The sequence below is a fragment of the Astatotilapia calliptera genome, chromosome 5, assembly GCF_964374335.1.
Source record: "Astatotilapia calliptera chromosome 5, fAstCal68.1, whole genome shotgun sequence".
NCBI classification, from domain to species: Eukaryota; Metazoa; Chordata; class Actinopteri; order Cichliformes; family Cichlidae; genus Astatotilapia; species Astatotilapia calliptera.
The window spans coordinates 26,520,303-26,539,034 of NC_137426.1; the positions used below are offsets into that span (position 1 = coordinate 26,520,303).

The 18,732-nt window shown below is 41.3% G+C and overlaps 1 protein-coding gene across 3 annotated transcripts in view; it reads right to left on the reverse strand.

Annotated features, from left to right (window-relative positions):
• The window catches only part of LOC113022750 (paxillin-like), a 37,524-nt gene extending 20,625 nt beyond the window's left edge, over positions 1-16,899 (reverse strand). The window contains exons 1-2 of one of the 3 annotated variants that reach the window (XM_080301390.1): positions 530-639; positions 87-130 (exon numbers count right to left, since the gene is read on the reverse strand). Coding sequence is in view for 2 of the 3 variants with exons in the window: in XM_026168493.2 (XP_026024278.1) it covers positions 16,565-16,769 (205 nt within the window). In the remaining variant the exon portion in view is untranslated. Of the gene's footprint in view, positions 1-86; positions 131-529; positions 681-16,564 lie in introns of those variants that run through there. The other 2 variants (XM_026168493.2, XM_080301389.1) reach the window with 2 other exon arrangements.
• Positions 16,900-18,732: the final 1,833 nt, after the last annotated feature.

An 18,732-nucleotide genomic window follows, 5' to 3' on the forward strand; every position in this document is an offset into this window, starting at 1 on the left:
GTAGAAGGACATATAACATTAAAGGGGATTTAATGAAGAGCACAGGCTGTATTACTGAATACTCAGGCTTATTTTAGCATACTCACCCACCAGAGCAGGGTTTAGTTTCTCTTGCAGAATTTCACAAGTCCTAAAAAATAAGACCCTAAATTGAAGAACAAACTTGATCCAATAAGATGTGTTTTATGAATAAAGCAACTCGAAATAATTACAGTTTAAACACACTGTCAGGATACCAGTGTGTTACAGGTAAAGGCACAACTGCTGCCAATCTAAAGCAGTAAAACTAACAAAAGTTAAAGTATATAACCAAAACTGTAATGATCAGCATTAAGTCTCATTCTGTATCGCTAAAACACTGACTAAAAATATTTAAAGAGCGCACAGCACTCTCTAACCTTCTATGACAAAGTCTGACATATAGCTAGGGAGTATTCAACATAGGTTAGCAAGCTTAACCACTTCCTAAAATTAAACACTGGGTCAGCAGTCAAACCCATAGCTAAAGTAACCAGCACATGAGACATACCTCTGAGAAAGGCAAAGACAGTACACGCAAGGAAGTGAAGAGGCACAAATGCAGAGACGAAAAGAATCAGAGGAGGAAGAGGGCAACCTAAACACAACGTTTGCCAGGCAGGAACTGCCCTTCTTAACTCTACCATCAGTGCAGCAGAACGAGAGACGAGGAGGGGGAGAGGATCACCGAGAGAGGGGAAGGAGGGGTTAAAAATAATGCCGGGGGGTAAGGTTCACCCCTTCATTGCTATGCCAGCTCCAACTAGCTGCCTGAAAGCTTAAGTAAGAAAGCTTAAGTAAGTAGAAACACTACTCACACAGATCACGACAATCCTCTGAAAAAGTGTCCAGGGTCTGAGCAACTGAACGAGTGCACAATGTGGTGAACTGAGGAAAGTTGAAAGCAATCGGAGCTCTTATCAACACAGACATGCCCAACTATGGGAGTGGTATCACAAAGGTATATAAGGGGCTGTAATCAGCCCCTCCTTCACACTGGTAGCGTAAGCTCTGCTCAGGTTACTCATGACTCATGACTACTTTTTAATGCTGCATGTTGCATTATATTTAGTCCTTTAATTATAATCGTAAATATACAAGTGTGTTTTCTTGCCACAGTTTAGGTGGAGACTAACTCATGCTGGGTATACCGAAGTACCACGAAGTACCATGAGTACAGTGGTAATTCGGTCTGCAAGGTTTCCCAGACAGAGAGGAGACACAGCAGAAACTGAGCCAGAGCAATACCAGATCCACTTGGAGCACCTTAGCGCTACCGTGATAAACACGATTAACGTGGTTAAAATGCCAGTTGACAGGGTTTCACAGCAGAGTCTCCTCTCTGGACACAGACGCCCGGATACATTCCACAGAGTTTCATTATGGACACAGCAGCACACTGTTTACACTACTGCAGCCAGCTCTGAGTGCACCTTCATCTCTTACTTGGTAGCAGCAAACAAGCACACCCATAAAAGCAAAGAGGCAGAAACAACACATCTGTCACTTTAAAGTAAATACCAAGTATGGTGTGTGATAAAACCTTCCATTGAAAGATGGCTAGAAGCAGCGGCAGGGCCAGCACACACACACACAGGTGTACCTAACACTCAACAGTGCGGCTCGACTTCTGGTCCACAAGAAGGCAAAGTCAGGAGGACTGTGAGCTTGCTTGCTTAAATGAAGTTGACACTTCTTCCTTACAACTTTTCTTACACCAGAGCTGATTTTAACAGTGTGACATAACGCACAACACGCAAGGAAACTGCGGCAGAGATGCACTGTTAGGAAACAGTCCACTAGATCCTTTGCATTTAGCAAGCAGTGAGTTTGATCATGTAATGTGATGCTCATAGATAGGTCTAAAGTTTGTAGTTGTAATTAAACATCTGAAAATTTGTAAAACAAATCTACACAAAATTGTTTTCTGTATGGGCTTAAAGTGTCCAATCAGAGAGCAGCTGGTTCCATTTCCTGAAAAGTGTAGTGCGTTTTCAAAATCCTCTGGTTGCTGAAGGCCCTATGCAACAGTGCGTTTTGTAAATCTACTTCTCCTTTTGGGACCTGCAGCAGCAATTAGGCCAGAAACATAACTGGTAAAGCGACCATCACTATCTCTCTTCTGATTGGACCGTTACAATGTATCTCAAGATCAAGGAAATCCAATCAGATCAGAGGGTCAGATTTTATACTGGGAGCTTTGATCTGTGTCGATCTACATGGAGTTTTGTGCTTCGTATCTGTATACAAGATCACAAAAGCACATCTTTCTCCACTCCACAGTCTACAAAATACCACCACAATTACGTCACCCAGTGTTTAGTGGCTGTCACCATCTTGGTGTTTTAAAACCCTCACACGTGAGGGACTTAAAAAGCGAGGGACACTGCACTTTTATGTGGGGTCGTGACTTTTCAATCACCAGGTAGGCTCATAGCTGGCTTCATCCTCAGAGAGCCATAATTTCCGAACCGAACGCCACGCTGTATTCAATCAAATCTGAAACCGGCGATTTTAAGCATAAATTCACGTGGAAGTTTTTAAAATAAAAAACAGCAGTAGGATAATTTCCCAAAAGACCTATTTTTTTTTTTAGAGGTCCGGTTTCGGAAGTGAACCTCCCATCCACTTTCTCCACTGCCATTTCATCAGATCCTTATATAAAGAGTTTAAAGCCTTGAACCGAACCAAGCCAAGCAGCTACACACAAAGATTTGATCTGCATCACAAAAAAACAGAACATGGAAAAGCCAAAGGTATAAGATTGTTCACTTTTAACAGTGAAGTAACTACTCATGGGTTTTCAAGTGACCTGACATTTTGTGGTTTAAACGCTTCCATAGTAACAACGGTCTCCATCCATCAGTCTTTGAGGATTGTGGGAAGAATAATTTCTTTTCCATGACATCGTGAATAACACAGGATTTTATTAAAACAAGGTTGATATCATACCATCATTTTAGCGTCACAGCTCGTTGAAAGTCTACTCTCAATGCCTACAGCATTATGGCTCATAATCAAAATCCCTATGGAGAATATGAATGGGATTTTTACTTTAAGATTCCCATTGCGGAGCGCCATACAACTATTTTTTATCTGAGTTTTTGACAACCACAGGGCTCGCCCCTGCTGAAGTTGGGTCCCATCTTTTATACACAGATCAACTTTTGTTTTTGTATTGTGATGAATAATGAATTTTTCCATGTACATTTAGCTTACAAAACATCATTTATGAACAGCACTTTACTTTAGTCCAACATTTTTTACCCTAATTTGAGCCACACTACACCACACCACATAACTATGTAAAGCATTCAGAAGAACAACCTAAAAAAATCTGATGAGAATAAATCAGAACTAACGCAAATCACAGCAGAACATAATTTAGGTTTCATCAGATACTTTTTTGAAATACTGCATAAATAAATGGTACAAATATCTGCAGGGCTCATATCTGTTACTGATGTCAGAACAAAGTTTTACTACAGCTGGTGGAGACTTCAGTGAACACATGTTAGTCCAGATGGTTTACACAAGAGATGTTAATCAACTTAGCTCTCAAGCTGAACTAGATTTAACCCTGGTAATAAAGAATCTGCTTCTCTAAAATACAGTTACTGCTAAAACATGAACCTCCAGGCTACAGATACGCATACTCTGTTTGGCACTGCCTTACACCAGAATACTGACTTCAAATACAAGAGAGAGGCTTTACCAAAATAAGGCACGCTAATTGAAATCAACAGCTCATTTCCCACGGCAATGTCATTAGCGCGCAGTCCTAATGAACAGAATATAATTTAGCTAAGTTTTAGGGCTGTGTTTGTTTAGTAAATGCAGCATGTTAGACGTGCTCTGACCCATCCACAAACTACACAAGCACACTGAGGTGTGTCAGCTTCCTCTGCCAAGAGAACATACCGTGACACAGACTCCAGTGCAAAACACACACATGGTCTCCAAAGGCCAAAAATGAAAAGAGGAATAAAATAAAGAACACATAAAAACCTGTGCTAAATATCTACTGAAACATGGTTTCATGTCTTCTACTGAAAGGTGAAGGTGAGCTTGTTTTTGTATTTTGTTAGTGAGCGCAGGTTAATTCCCCGGAGTTCTTGGGAAGAAGGAGGTTTTATAAGGGGGACAAATCTGCTTTTCAGCACCTGGAGAAAAAACAGGCTGCACGTAGAGCTAACAGCCTGAATACATCAATTAAACTCAGTCATCCCTCTTAATTTGCAGCTAATGAACACAGAAAAACACCAGCATTCAGTCGGTTTCTGCGTGCACGACACTGAATGTGACACGGCAGAGCACAGCTGGGCTCAAACAATGAGGAATGGTGGTAGGAGTGTCGAGAGAGAGAGGAGTGAAACTGGGAAGTGTGTGTGAGTGTGGCATGCAGCAGGCAATCCTCAGAGGCTAAAATGTGGGTTGACGCAGATTAAGGAGACTCCCTTCCTCCCAGATGAATGGTGTGCATTTTAATTACACGAAGACAGTTTCACATGGGGCTCATTATAGGAAAGAGAAAGAGAAAGATAAAAGGGGGACTAGGAAAACTTGAGTGGAAAGAAGAAGAGATGAAAAAGACAGGAAAATGAGGAATGAAGGGAGAGGTTAGGGAGGGTTTGAGAAGGAAACAATTTCAAGACTCAACTATGTCGACAGCACGTAAGTCACTACTTTTCACAGTCAAACTCAACATAAAACACATAAAATATGAACAGAATCCAATTAGACAAACAGGAAGACTCGTGCTCCTGAATGTCAACAAAGGCAAGTCTCCATTATCCCTGACAGGATGTCCTGTCTGTTTGACCCTGCACTGACTGCATGAGCTTCTATAAGTGCTGACCGCTGCTTGGAATGAATCAATGCTGTTCACTATTCAACACATCTACTCCTGTTTATTTAACCCAGCTGGTAGCAGTTCATTTCAACGCAACAGCGCAGTACATTTATCAGCCTGCAGGGGATGATGTTGAGCTACGTGCAAGTGCCAAGCTCAAGCTTTTTTCCCCCCCTTCCCTTCTCAGGGCTGGTATACAGAAAAGTCTTTATCTGCTAGGTTCATAAATGCCAAGACATTTACTGAGATATGAGCTGACACCAAAGTGAAACTACAAGGAAAATTTAAGCGGCAAGATCCTGGCTGTGCAGCGAGTTTACCCATGTTCTCTGCCCTTTCTACATCTTTCTATCCTCATTCTTTTCATTTCTTTACTGTGCATCTGTCATTGTGCAAGGTGCACGCCGGCTGATACAAATTTCTTGCGTGCCACAGCTCGTCTTCCATGTGAGAGAAAAAGAAGGAGAGGCGGAGAAAAATGCGAGGTGCATGCCAGCTTAACGAGACAGTGCGATAGGACAGAAAAGTAGGGACTGAAGGCAAGAAAGAAAAGGTAAAAAGTCAGACTTTTGGATTAAGATCCGCTTTGAGGGAGGAAAAAAACAGCAAAGCTTCAAAATGCAATAAAATGTGTGGAACAATCTTAGTATTCTGCTGTTCTGAGACTCATGTGGTGACACGAAGCCTTTCATGTGCCGTTCAGACAGGACTAGCCTTTCAATGTGACACAACCTGACACACCATCACATGAAATGATGAATCCTTCTCTTTGCTTGTACCAGAAGAGGAAGAAAAAACATGCGCCGTACAGTCCTCCGGGCTCGTGTTAGATAGCAGAAGGCCTGTGCCTGCGTTCATTTGGAGCGCTTCGACGGCTACGTGAGCACAAAATTGAATCACGCAGGAGACTAACGCACACACGGGTGCAACAGTGGACGGCGACACTGAACGCAGGTGCCTTTCAGCATGGCTGACTACACATACCGGAGAGACACACTGAGGCATCTAGGCACGCTATAAATACTTTCCTGCTGACCCTGACCTGTGGGAGAGGAGACACGAAGCAGATGATGGATGACCATGATGGTCAAAGCAATAGTCATGCGTTACAGACCACCCAGCAAGTTCTGCACTTGTACATCTGCTCTAACATGTATGCACTTGTACTCTATAGAAAAAGAAATATGATGTCATTTCTTTGATCTGAATGTTCTCAGAGTAACGCTCAAAATAAAACTTTCTTGTTAATGACCACAGAGTGTATGACCACCAAAACCAAACCTTACAATGTCCTAGCTGCTGCAGGAAGGGTACACCCTGGATAGGTCACCAATCTTGACAGATCATCATCAGGTGTGCTGAGTGAGAGCTGAATTTGACTGTGAAAGCAAAGGCCACCACAGCCCTGAAGAATACCTTTTATTATCTACTTTACTTTTACTGGTGGTATCAGCGGAATATATTGTAGCGGCAAATTAGACTTCAAACAAGCGACTGAGACCACAAACTTATTAAGAAAGTGTTTTAATGAGGTCATATAACAATTAACAGTACTGTAATTTTCTCATTCTCACATGCAAGTCATTTTCTTTTGGCAAACTCACCTGTCACCTCCTGCAGACCATTAGAATCAATGCAGTTTCATATTTTACTACACAGTAACTCTAAGATCAATTAAGTGCTACAGATGCTATTTTATGCAGACAGAATGCAGCTGCTTACACAGCAACATGCACTCCAGTGTGAGAGAGTACATCGATGCATGCAAAGCGAGCACACACAAAACATAACACAAAGCAGGAGAAGATCAACATCAAGTATTTTAATATTAACATAGCAATAACATTAAATAATCTAATGACTAAGGAATTTATCATTAGATGTAGTTCTAGCTGTGTTTCTGCCTTGTGCCCAGTATTTTCTTTCTACATCTAAATGACAAATGCAAAAACAAGTAAACAGACATCTTTTACAGTTTATCTTTAGATTTCTTTTTAAAAAGAATCAACCTTTTTAGTGCCTTTAAGTCTAATCCTGCAAGGCTATCACTTTGTTTATTTTAACAATGGACAAAATGACTAAGACTCTTCCGGTTCCTTCAGCTCTATAAAGCCTTGTGGGAGGTTTTGGCCTCTTTTTAACAGTCATAAGTGCCAAAATTACCACCAGACAGGATGATCTCATGTTGCAACTTGCAATTTGCATGGTGGAAATTTCATAAAAAGCAGAACCCCAGGGCATAACTTCACTGTTTTGGTTCAATCTCTCTGCTCTCATTTCACAATTTTCTGCCCCAGCGGGCAGCTAATTTTCTGCAAAACACTATGACAAACCCACTATACACAAACCTCCCCAGCAACTAACAGCAGAGCTTCAAAGACACTGAATGTTTGCTGAGCAAATTAAAGCATTTAACACAGGAGGAGGTAATATTTCCCAGGATTTAATGACCAAAAAAGAAAAAAAAAAAAAAGCTAATAGAAGAGCCAATATTAAACTCACTCCACCAGTTACTAATAAAAATAAATGCAAACTTTGATCCTGCTGGGTATCAAATTGATAACTATTCACCAAATAAACTTCAAAGCTCATAATGATTCTCTTTCTGTGTTACATGCATACTCCTTTGTCTGAGAAAGAGGCGATTAGTCTACTGTGACTTGAGGCGAGAGGAAAAGTTAGGTCAGCTATTTGATTTAAAAAAACAAAAAAACAAAAAAAACACTTCTAACACTGATCACACGTTTGTTCTGAGAAAGGTTGAACCACATCATGCTAACTGCTGAACTACTACGACACCTCATCTCTGTCAAGTTCCACGGAGGAAGTACCACTTCAAAGTGTCAAACCAGCGTCCCGACGCCTCCGCCACTGCAAGTTCATCCAATAAAACCCAACCGACACAAAAACTGTGCCATATCTTAACTTTTATAACATATTTATAGCATTTATATCCAGGTGGCTCCTTGGTAAGATCTCTGGGAGCTTTTCATCCAAGAAAGCAAGTCCATTAGTGATATTATTTCAGCTTTGCTTTTACACGATTACACATTTGTCCTCTTGCCTCACAACAGTCACAGTGAAAGCAGCAAAAAAGTGGACATCAGACTTTGGATCTTAACTATTAGTTATTATTTTTTATATTTTCTTTTCACTCTGCACGGTGGGAACGTGACAGAGATCGCTGAGATGCTTTTAAAAAAAAGTCACAATTCACATTTCAGTACGATCGTTATTATTAATATCACACAGACATTTGTTGTTATTAATAGTTCCGCTTCTTCTTCTCTCTGCCGCTTATTTACATGTCGGCTGCTGCTTGGTTTACTTGGCTTCTGCTGTTTTTGTTGCTCTCTTGCTCTCCTGTTATCAACTAAATGGAATTATTACATTTAAAGGGAAGAGGAAGGTAATGAAAGCAGCAATTTTAATGTTCAAATAATATACATGGGACTAACGAGGAGAGTATCTGCAATTGAAACAAAACCAGGGAAAAGATACAACATGTCCTCTTACCATACTATACGACCTTTATTTAAACCAGGGTTCACAAAGTGCTGTACATATACAAATAGCATAAACTAAAACTAAAATCATAATAAAAAACCCCTCTTGCTTTTTCTCACTTCCATCCTATTCTCACTCAAAACCCCCGTTAACTCAAAGGTTTTTAAAGAAAGGCTGAGGCAGTTTGGGGTTTAACCGATGCCCAGTCTGGTTGTTTTGAGAGACTGTGTGCATGTGAATGAAGTGAAAGCCGCTTGAAATTACTTCAGCAGTACCATGCGGGAGAGCAGGGTGGGGTCGTCTACTAAAAGAGACGATCATTTTCACTGTTATACTGAATGGATGACTCTCCACTGAAAGTAAGAGCAAAAATACACTGCAGAGCCACGAGCAAAAGAAGCGCTTCCTGAATATCTGCATAAAGCCATGCTGAGGTTTTATAATTATAACAGGAAGTCTGCACTGGACTACAAAGAAGTCTCTGCTGTGATGACGTTTCCCCATTAACCCAAACCTTTTTCAGCCCTACCACCAAACAGAGAATGCTAGTGTTTGCTGTCAGCTGCTGAATCTACTGATTTAGGGAGTAATTGAGGGCAAACTACAGGTTACCGATCTAGAGAGAAGCAGAAGTGCCACACTGTCTGTAGATTTTGTGCATTATCCCTGACCCAATTCTATATATACAATACATGTGTGCGTGCAAAACTGCACTTTACTGTTAAGATTTAACTGTTCCTTCTTTAGATAAATGTAAAAATACAAACTACAGTATAGACCAGTGAGTTATATGGCTTCGGTTTCTGATACAACAGTAACTATAAAACACAAATACCAGCTATTTTCTTTGTTATAGTTCAAATGAAGCGAATAAAACTGCAGATAATCGTTACAGGGTAGAATTAATACAAATCTGGCTTAAGAACTGACGTACTTTAATCTTCATGCATCATGCATAATATCATATCATAGAAATTGAGAAATCTCCAGAGAAAGCATGTAAGTAGATAAGAGGAGATTTCTTAATAAACTACAATCTCAAGCTGAAAATGATTCTCAGTTTTTATGTTACTTTGCAAAGCTTGCTATGCAAAATAAAATAAAAAAAGATGGGCAATTTTCTCCTTTTATTAATCAGCTCGTTCGGGTTTGTCTTTTCCTGGGCTGAAGTAGGTCATAGCACCAGAAAAAAAAGCAGCTCTTTGTCCCCTCCGGCAAGACAAGGACAGAAGGAAAGGGGATGAAGAGGAGGGTTAGCGAGGTCTGCAAAGTGGGCCAGATCATTTCACTGGAAAACAATCAACTCCATCCAAGTGCCAGAAGCCACTTATAATTGTGTATTCTCATGTTAATACTACACCCGTATAAACCTGAGGAGCACTAATCCTCACATGAGTGTTGCCATTAACATTAATGGGAGCTGATCGGAGTGTCCGCACTGACCCTTTTAACCAAGCCAGATGTTGATTGTAAACAGAGCTAATGCTCAGTCCAGCTGAGACGCTCGCGCACACAAACACTTTTGCACACACTCATTTTTCCTCCACTCTCCCAACTTCCCAATTTCATCAAAAGCTTTCATTGTGGTAGCTCTATACCCCAAAGTAGGGCAGCACCGGCAGCGCGTTAATGACTATTTAAACCTGTGCCAAGGGCAGAGGAAACCTGCTAGGCACAAACACATTTCCTAATAACGCAGTGATGTCTTATCTCAGCCTGCAGCCACATCAACGTGCCACCTCTATGAAAAATGACATTTAGGAAGCAATTAGGGGAGAGGCTTAAAAGCATCTGAAAGGCCATGTGATATTCACGGGAGCTGGAGAGGCTTTAAATGGAAGCACTGGGCCACTTTTTTAACGCCAGTATAGTTACAAAAACATGGTGCTTCCTCTTACCGCGACCAAACAAAATTTCACAATTACCATCGTCTATGCAAAACTGTTACACCAGCTGTTCCCCGGCTCGCATCAAAGGAGCCGCAGCATCGCATCAACTGAGCTGTCAGTCACTGATGGACTGGCAGGGATGAGAGTCTTGCAGCAAAGTCAGCAGGGAGCATAACTCATCAGAGCTTAGCAGGGATGAGGAAGGCTGACAATGGCTTCTAGTGTATACACAAATAATGGAAACATCAGAAAAAAAGCAACAAAGACAAGAACTCGAGCAAGGAAGTCATTCGGAGAGTCAATATGGAACAAGATGTGGCAGCTTCATCATTTAGAATGACCAAAACTACAACCCACCAGGATGTCAGTCAACAGTATAGAATCATGGCTACAAGCTGAATGTGAAGCTGCCCAATAAAAAAAGTGCAGAAAAATCAGCTGACCAAAAAAAATAAAATAGTGCACATTGTGGTAACAACAGTCTGGCTTGTGGTTAGACTATAGCTCCAGAAATACTAAAGATGGAGAGGTTTCGCTTGTATCTTGTGACTCTAAATATGTTTTTTTGTTTTTAACTTGAGGGCTTTTTCTATAGTAGCTGCTTGAGTATCGGTCTGGCAGGCTGCTGTTACCGTGTGCTGAGACCATAAGAGATAACGCGACGGCTGCTGCTGCTTAGTCAGCTTCCTATTCAGAGATGTGTGTCCACACCAACGCTCTGTGATCAGTAGCGTGAATAAGTTCTGTTTTCAGTGCATATAAGTGAGTGTGTGTGTGTAAGTGCACCATATGTTTCAAAGCCCTGCAGAATCGTTATTTTTAAAAGTCAAAGAGATGGACAAACCGAGGAGGAGGTGAGCTATTCTCTCTAGCCTTTAGCTGCCACACTGAATGTCTGACTTGCATGCATGTGTCACTAGAGACTTATCATCGAGCGTGGGCAAGAGTCCCTACAGACAAGTGGTTGCAGGGGTTTTTCTGTGGTCTACTGGAAAAAAAAAAACCCCCAGAGGATTTTGAATAATGTGAACTTTCAAGCTTAGTCACATTTTTACACTTCACAGTACTCAGTACTGATTTAGAGCTGCACCTCAGCACAGCAATGAGCAACCATAATCAAAAACAGTAACAGAAGCAGACAAAGCTACACTGCAACTTTCCTCTTAAACTCAAAAAGTACTGAACTCACTATTTCAAATAACGCAACTTAGTGTCATCTTCTGCAGAAATCTCAATTCCTGGTAAATAACTTTCAAATTATTTTTTAAGCTGCAATGCAACATCGATGAGCAAAAAAAAGGAAGAGCAACAACACCTTTGCCCAATAGGAAATAAATATATTGTGTCCTTGTAAAGATAATGAAGGTTTTCTTCAACAGTAAAGATAATCTGTCTTCTTTTTCTTTAAGGGATGTCAAGCATAAGGCTAAGGGGGCAGAATCAGCCCGACAAAGAGAACGCGCAAAGAAAATGTGAAATAAATCTGAGGCTTTTAGCTGTATTTCCACAAGTTTTACAGCTTTTCCTACTGATAAAGACCTCCTCCATGACCATTCACTACACCAAAGCCATCAAGTAATCAATAAACCATTAAATGAAAAAAAAGGTCCCGTTTTGCCACTATCCACTATAAAAATGTATTATTTCTTCATCATGTAGAAACAGTGAGATGTATAACTAAACTTTTTTTTATATATTAATATAAAAAATATCTCAGGGAATTAATGTGTGATTAAACTTCTCTCCAAGTGCGCTGTACATCGGCTACAACAAAAAAAAATCAGTGTGACATCGCTGCTTTAAGCCTAATAACTGAATACTTAGTTACATAAAATAATTGAATATGTTTCCATGTTTTGTTTTTTGTTTTTTTTTTTACAAGTAATTGTAAATCTACATATTCTGTATCTGAATATGGTACACTTGGGAAGTGTAATTTGGCGGTCACAACGTAGACTTCCTGCCTTGCTTTCGACAGCATCAGGCTCACCCTGGCCTGAAGTCTGTCACACAGTGAAACATCTCATCTCTTGGTGGCTGTCCTTTCCAAAATCATGGCTAGTCCAAAGATCACAAAATTTGCCTCCCGACACCTCAGAAAGATCCCCCGTTGACATATGTAGCTGTAACTGTCACACTATTCGTTCAAAGAATCTTAATAACACATCAAAGGAAATTCAGGTCATTACGTTAGCATGAAATTCAGGTATGTACTTCCATCTATTTGCAAATTCATCTCGTTTGCTTCCCCTTACACCATCTATTGACGTATAATTGCAAAATAATTTCTTAGGTCAGACTGCACAAGATTATGCAAAAAACTACCGGGCAGGTTTCGTGATATTTCCTTCAACTGCTTTGTTGATGGCAGACAACATTAACGGCCTTCTAGCTAAATCTGGAATTAGAAATAGAACAATTGCTGGAAACGAGTGAGTGCAAAAAAGAGAAGGGGAAAGTTTCTAGCTCGTTTTGCGTCGCTGACAGAATAAAAAAGTATCGCTCAGGCACACATGACATCTGTGTCGCAGTGTAACACAGAACATGCGGGGAAAAAAATGACAGATGTTCACGTGAGCGGCGTCTGATGTTTCCTTTGGTCTACAAACAATAAGCCAACCTAAATTTAGACTCTGCTGGGTATCTAGGCTACATCACATCTCATTTGGACTTTGTAAAAGAACTGCTTTGCCCACGCCCACTAGGTGAGTGACATTTCCAACACTGCAGCTGCTGCGCCGCCAGTGCTCTGAGGAATCGTTCCACTTGAAGTGATGCCGAGAAAGTGACAGCGAAACGTATTAATCTGAGTGAGAGACAAACGCAGCGGTTACTGTATTTGCAGACATAAAAAGGAAATACTGAAAGGTGCTGCGCATTAGTCAGTAAAAGGGAAGTTAACTTTTTAGGCTGTTTGACATTCATGTCGTGTTGTTGCAGGCCCAGGGCAGTGAAGCACGGAGCAACGCTCTACAGCACTGATAGCTGAGGAGGGGAGGTCAATGAAAGTTTGCCTCAGAACATGCCACAGCACCTAGACCACAAGGACTGCACAAACAAAAGGAGATGCAAATAACACAATTACACGTCTTGCATAAGAAAAACAAAGGAGGGGGAGGAACAAAAAAAAGCTGATAATTGCAAGCGATCAAGCTTTGCGATCTGCTTTGAGCCAAATAACCTCCTCTCTTGCAAACTCAGCCAGCTTAAAACTGTCAATAGATTGGAGCCTGCAGTTTCCCATGTGGCTCACCACAGGAATGGTGGGGAGTAGGAAGAGAGAGGGTGGGGCAGTGCAGCGTTTTTAAAGAGGATAAATTTTGGCTGAGGCCCAAACCCTGCATGTGGGCCTGATTCACCCTGACATCCAGCCTGAGATCAGCAGTGCTCTGCTCTCGCGGACGCTGCGGAAGGAACACAGTGATATAACAAAAGCCCTGGGTGTGAACATGTGTGGATCACAGGAAAAAATGACTTAGGAGTAAAGACAAGCCAGTTAATTGACAGGAAAAAAAATGAATGAAAGTGAGAAAAACAGGGCAGAGAGAGATGAGAGCAGGATGGTGAAAGGTTTCCTGGTGCTCCTGCTGGCTCAGCTCTTGAAGACGGACTCTCCTCGGGCTAAAAATACACCTAGACTTCGTTGTCCTCTTTGAGTTGTGTACTAGACAGACTGGCTCACTCAAACTCCACCGGTGGTGCTTCTTTATATCCCCTACTGCTTCTAAAGCCATTTTAAACCTTCAGCGCATCCAATTTTCATAAGCAGGTGGAGGTAAAGTTTCCTGCTGTAGCTCCATAGCTCCAGCGTGATAACAGAGATCTATCAATCGCACGGGGAGGATCTGGTGTCAACGTTTCGCTACGTATGTGTGCAACAGTTTTTACATATCTGTGCTAAAATGATGACAGAATTTACAGCCCTGTGACATGGTAATTACCCTTGGCTGGATTTTTTTACATAGCTACTTTAAGGAAAGCCCTTCGCCCGTGTAAGCTGAGAATGTATCCATAAACGCTGACTGGATATAGAGTGACTTCTTGGTACACTCCCACTACCAACGCATAAAGCAGAGATCTGGGTTTTGGCCCGAAAGGGTTACATCCAGGTGAAAACAGAAAAAAAAGGAACACCATTGTTTCATTCCTTTTTTGATATTTTATACATGCAGAACCTGAAAGATGAAGCCGTGCCTGTAACATTCTTCCCAGCAAGTCCACCTGCAGCTCTCGGAGGGTGCTAATCCCCTTTGGATGGCTTTTGCAAGGCATTCATCATCTTTGACTTCACAAAAACACACTGGTTGTGTTTTTTATAGCAACCAATGAACCTGACTCCTATGCATTTCGTGGATGTCCTGCTAAACTTAACCATGCAGTCACCGGGGAAAAACTAACAAGAAACTGCTGATCCGATAGCCATGTGCAAGCCTCGTTACTTCTATTTAGTATTTAATTACACTGGATGCTTTTATCTCCCTGGAGATAAATCGCAGTTCCCAAAAAAGTTGGGATGCTGTGTAAAATGTAAATAAAAACAGAATGCAATGACTTGAAAATCTCATAAGCCTCTAATTTAATCACTGTAGAACATAGAAAACATATAGTTTAAATTGAGAAAATCTTACATTAAAAAAAATGAATAAATAAAGGTCATTCTGAAATTGATGGCAGCAACACATTTAAAAAAAAATCTGGGACAGGATCATGTTTACCACCGTTTAGCATCCCATCTTTTTTTAACAACGATCTGTAAACATCTGGGAACAGAGGAGAGCAGCTGCTGAACGTTTGTGAGAGGATTGTTGTCCCATTCTTGTCTGATATAAGCTGCTCAACAGTCCTGTATCCAAATGTTTTCAGCTGGTGAAAGGTCGGGACTGCAGGCAGGCCATGTGGTTGTAATTGATCCAGTATGCTGTTCACCATTGTCTTGCTAAAATACATAAAGCCTTCCCTAAAAAATACGTCACCTTGATGGGAGCATGTGTTGCTTTAAAATCTGTATATCCCTTTCAGCATCTGCTTTTCCAGATGTGCAAAGTGTCAATTCCACGCGCACAGATGCAGGCTTTTGAACTGAGCGTTGGTAAGAAGCTGGATGGTCTCCCTTATATTTTCCTAAAACAATTTAAAACTTCAAATCGTGTGACCACAGAACAGCTTTCTACTTTGCCTCAGCCCATTTTAAACTGCAGCGTTTCTGGATCATGTTCACGTTTGGCTCCTTCTTTGCACGATAGATCTTTAACCTGCATTTGCAGATAGCATGACAAACCGTGTTCACAGACAATGATTTCTGGAAGAATTCCCAATTTTTGGCCTTGTCCCCTTGCACACAGAGATTTCTACAGATTCCCTCCAGATTTGTAAACCCCGGCCCATCAGAGAAACTCTACCTCTCTAAAATGTTTTTCTATAAGCAATCATCTGACCTGCTGCCACTTAAAATGTTCCTAAACTGTTCCTTTATGTACCTCTTACTTTCCCAGCCTCTTGCTGCTTCTTCCAGTTTTGTAAATGCACGGTTGTAAGCTTGTCAATCTAAAGTAAGTTGAGGATTGACTGGCTCATAGTGAGAATGTTAAACTACTAAAGCAAGAGAACCTAGACCCCCCCCCCACCGGCAGAAGCAACACGGGTCTCTTGGATTCGTCTGCGCGTGCTTGGCAACAATCAGCTGAATCCAACTGATCAAACAAACTGTGTTACTCTGTCAATGATCGCGTGTCACCAGAGTCTGCACTAATGGGACTGTTTCTCTCCCACCTGCTGCGGCACTTATATAATCCTGACACCCAGCAGGAGGGGCTGCATAGGTCAGTGTACCAGTGTAAAAAAAAAAAAAAAGCCAAAGGGGCCGCGGTTTGATTCACGCATTCATCCCAGGTGTGCGCATGAAAAAGTTCCGGCAGTCCTGCACGACTCCGTCACCCATTGTTGAGGAGGACAGTGCAAACGTACCGTCCAGCGGACTATCTTCACGTTACCAGCTAATAAGACGACTGTTACATTCATTATCGTAGTAACGAGATGCCTCCCCGTGCCAGCAGCACGCGAGGCCCTTTTGTACATTTAACCCCGCACTTGCTCGCAGCAGAACCTGGATAACTCAGCCCACCTGGCAACGGGGAACACTTGCGACTTAAACAAGCCAACTACATCTACTGACCACCTGCGGAAAAAGCCCCCCTCCTCTTCGTCGTCGGGCTGGTCAGCCCTCCAGCGCTAGCATTGTGTGTTTACGCTAAAAGCACACACTCTGCTTTAATGTTGCCTCCGCGGCGAACGAACTTACCTAAATCATCCATGTTGGCCGGAAATGGTTCCAGTGCCGAGAACCGGATCGGTCCTCCTCTCCGACGATCGCAGCTGGACTGGAAGCCTCTAAATCGCCAAATCCCCGCTCTTACTGGACGCAGGGAAGTTTTCAAGTCCCCCTCCTGCTGCTGCTGCTCCTGCTCCAGTCGACGCGTCTTAAACACACTCACAGACACACACATACCCAGCTGCCCCCAGCAGTCCACATCCAGCCAGCCCACCCCCCCAGCCTACAAGCCACAACACGCAGGGACCAGCGACATCTAGCGGCGGAGAGTGGTGTTGAAGGGACGCTACAGTAAAACTATATGGGACCCTAATAAGTCATATTGTTCCAGAGTTTCAATACTTTATGTAGTATAAAGGTATTAGATTTTATACATTCATAGAAGATTTAAATGTAGCTTTTTACATTTCTTTTGTTATTAATGTATTTTTTTATGTCAGCTAAATTTAGTTAGTTAATTCAATCTTTAATGTCGTACATTCTTGCTGATAGCAGTGTTTACAGTTAGCAGAGCAAGCTCACAATAAAACAGGGAAAAATTATAAAATTAAAATTACTAACCGGGCAAGCTAGAGATCCTCCTCAGCCTCACAATGCAAGGAGAGAGAAAGAGGAAGCTGACCGAGGTCTCTGGGGAAAATAAAACAGGGAGAGAGTCAGACATGTCAAAATAAATAAAATAATTAAATGGCTGAATGACTTAAATGAGGTGAGGCAATAAACGTGTTTTTTAAGACCACCTGTAGAACATAATAAGGTGGGCTCAGGTTTTGAGGACTCTGGGTGTGCAGCAGGTACTCTTTCTTGTGGAGAGGTTTTGTCAGAGTTGTTCATCTCCAAAGGAAGTAGGAGATGTGAAGGTGAGGAAGGAAAACGACAACCACAAGCCAGTGTTCCTCCTTTAAGAGTTTGGAATGACGAGGACTGTAGATTTTATTATTGATGATTTTATTATGTCTGCTTGCATGTTATATGCACTACTGTAAGTAGTTAGTCAAAATGCCTGTGTCTTCTGGGATTACATACGGACAGTGAAATAAGTTTTGACTCTATTTATTTATTTTTATAACTAAAAAACAGTAAAATTATAAAAGAAGAAATGTAGCTGTAATGTCGTGTAAAGAGTAATGTGCTAAAAGGCAACATCATTTTTAAATGGCCACATGGTGGCAGTAGCTTCACATTATCAGACCTTCATTAACTGGTCTCTGGCCTAAGCCCCACCATACACCCCCATGCCTCATTGATGCATACAAAAAATGACTCAAAGCAGCTTCTCAGCAGAGAAAGAGACTAATTGTGAGAAAAGATGGGAAAATATGGAGTATTTTAAATGGTAATTTATGGCTGGTGACTAAAGAGAAGCTTGCATGTAGAAGGAGACGACTGACAGAAGGTTTTTAGTAGTTATTAGGGATACTATGTTGCTATTTACATGCACTGCTACTGAGCTCTTGACGGTTATTTTTAAAGCCAGTTTCAGAAAACACGAGTTCCTGATTTCAGGATAAAGTGCTAGAGGGCTTAAGAAAACATTTCTTATAAATAACGAACTGATAACTTGTCACATGTGACGTTTGTGTTCTGTTACTTTGAAGAAAAGTCCATCTTAAAAGAAAAACACGTGAGAGAAGACTTTTTCTTGTGCGTTAACAAAGATTTTACCCTTACACTAGAAAACGAGGAGATAACTCAGACCACAGTCATTATCTGCACAGCTTAAGTCAGCTTTCTTTGAGCAGACACACTCAGCACAAATCGACAGTTCTCACAGAAAATCCATCCATTATTTCTCAGAGGTGGAAATAGACTAAATGCCATTTAGGCACAGTGTTAAATCTCAATATAAACCTCTGTGAGAGAGTGTTAATTGCACCCTCAGCACACACTAAAACGCTTCCCCTGATAAATGATTGGTGTAACTTTCCTTTAATATTCCTGCAGGGAGTTACAGAATTACACTGTGTGTGTTCAGCAGTGAGATGATGGCTGGTTTTCATGGATTTTATGTCACGTGAACGTGCTGTTATTTTTCTTCTTTTAATCTTACTTCATGTAAGACAAAGGTTTGCTTTTGTTACCTGAGAGTTCAGAGTTAACGGGCCTGTAAAACCTGATTATGTATATTTTAGCATCAT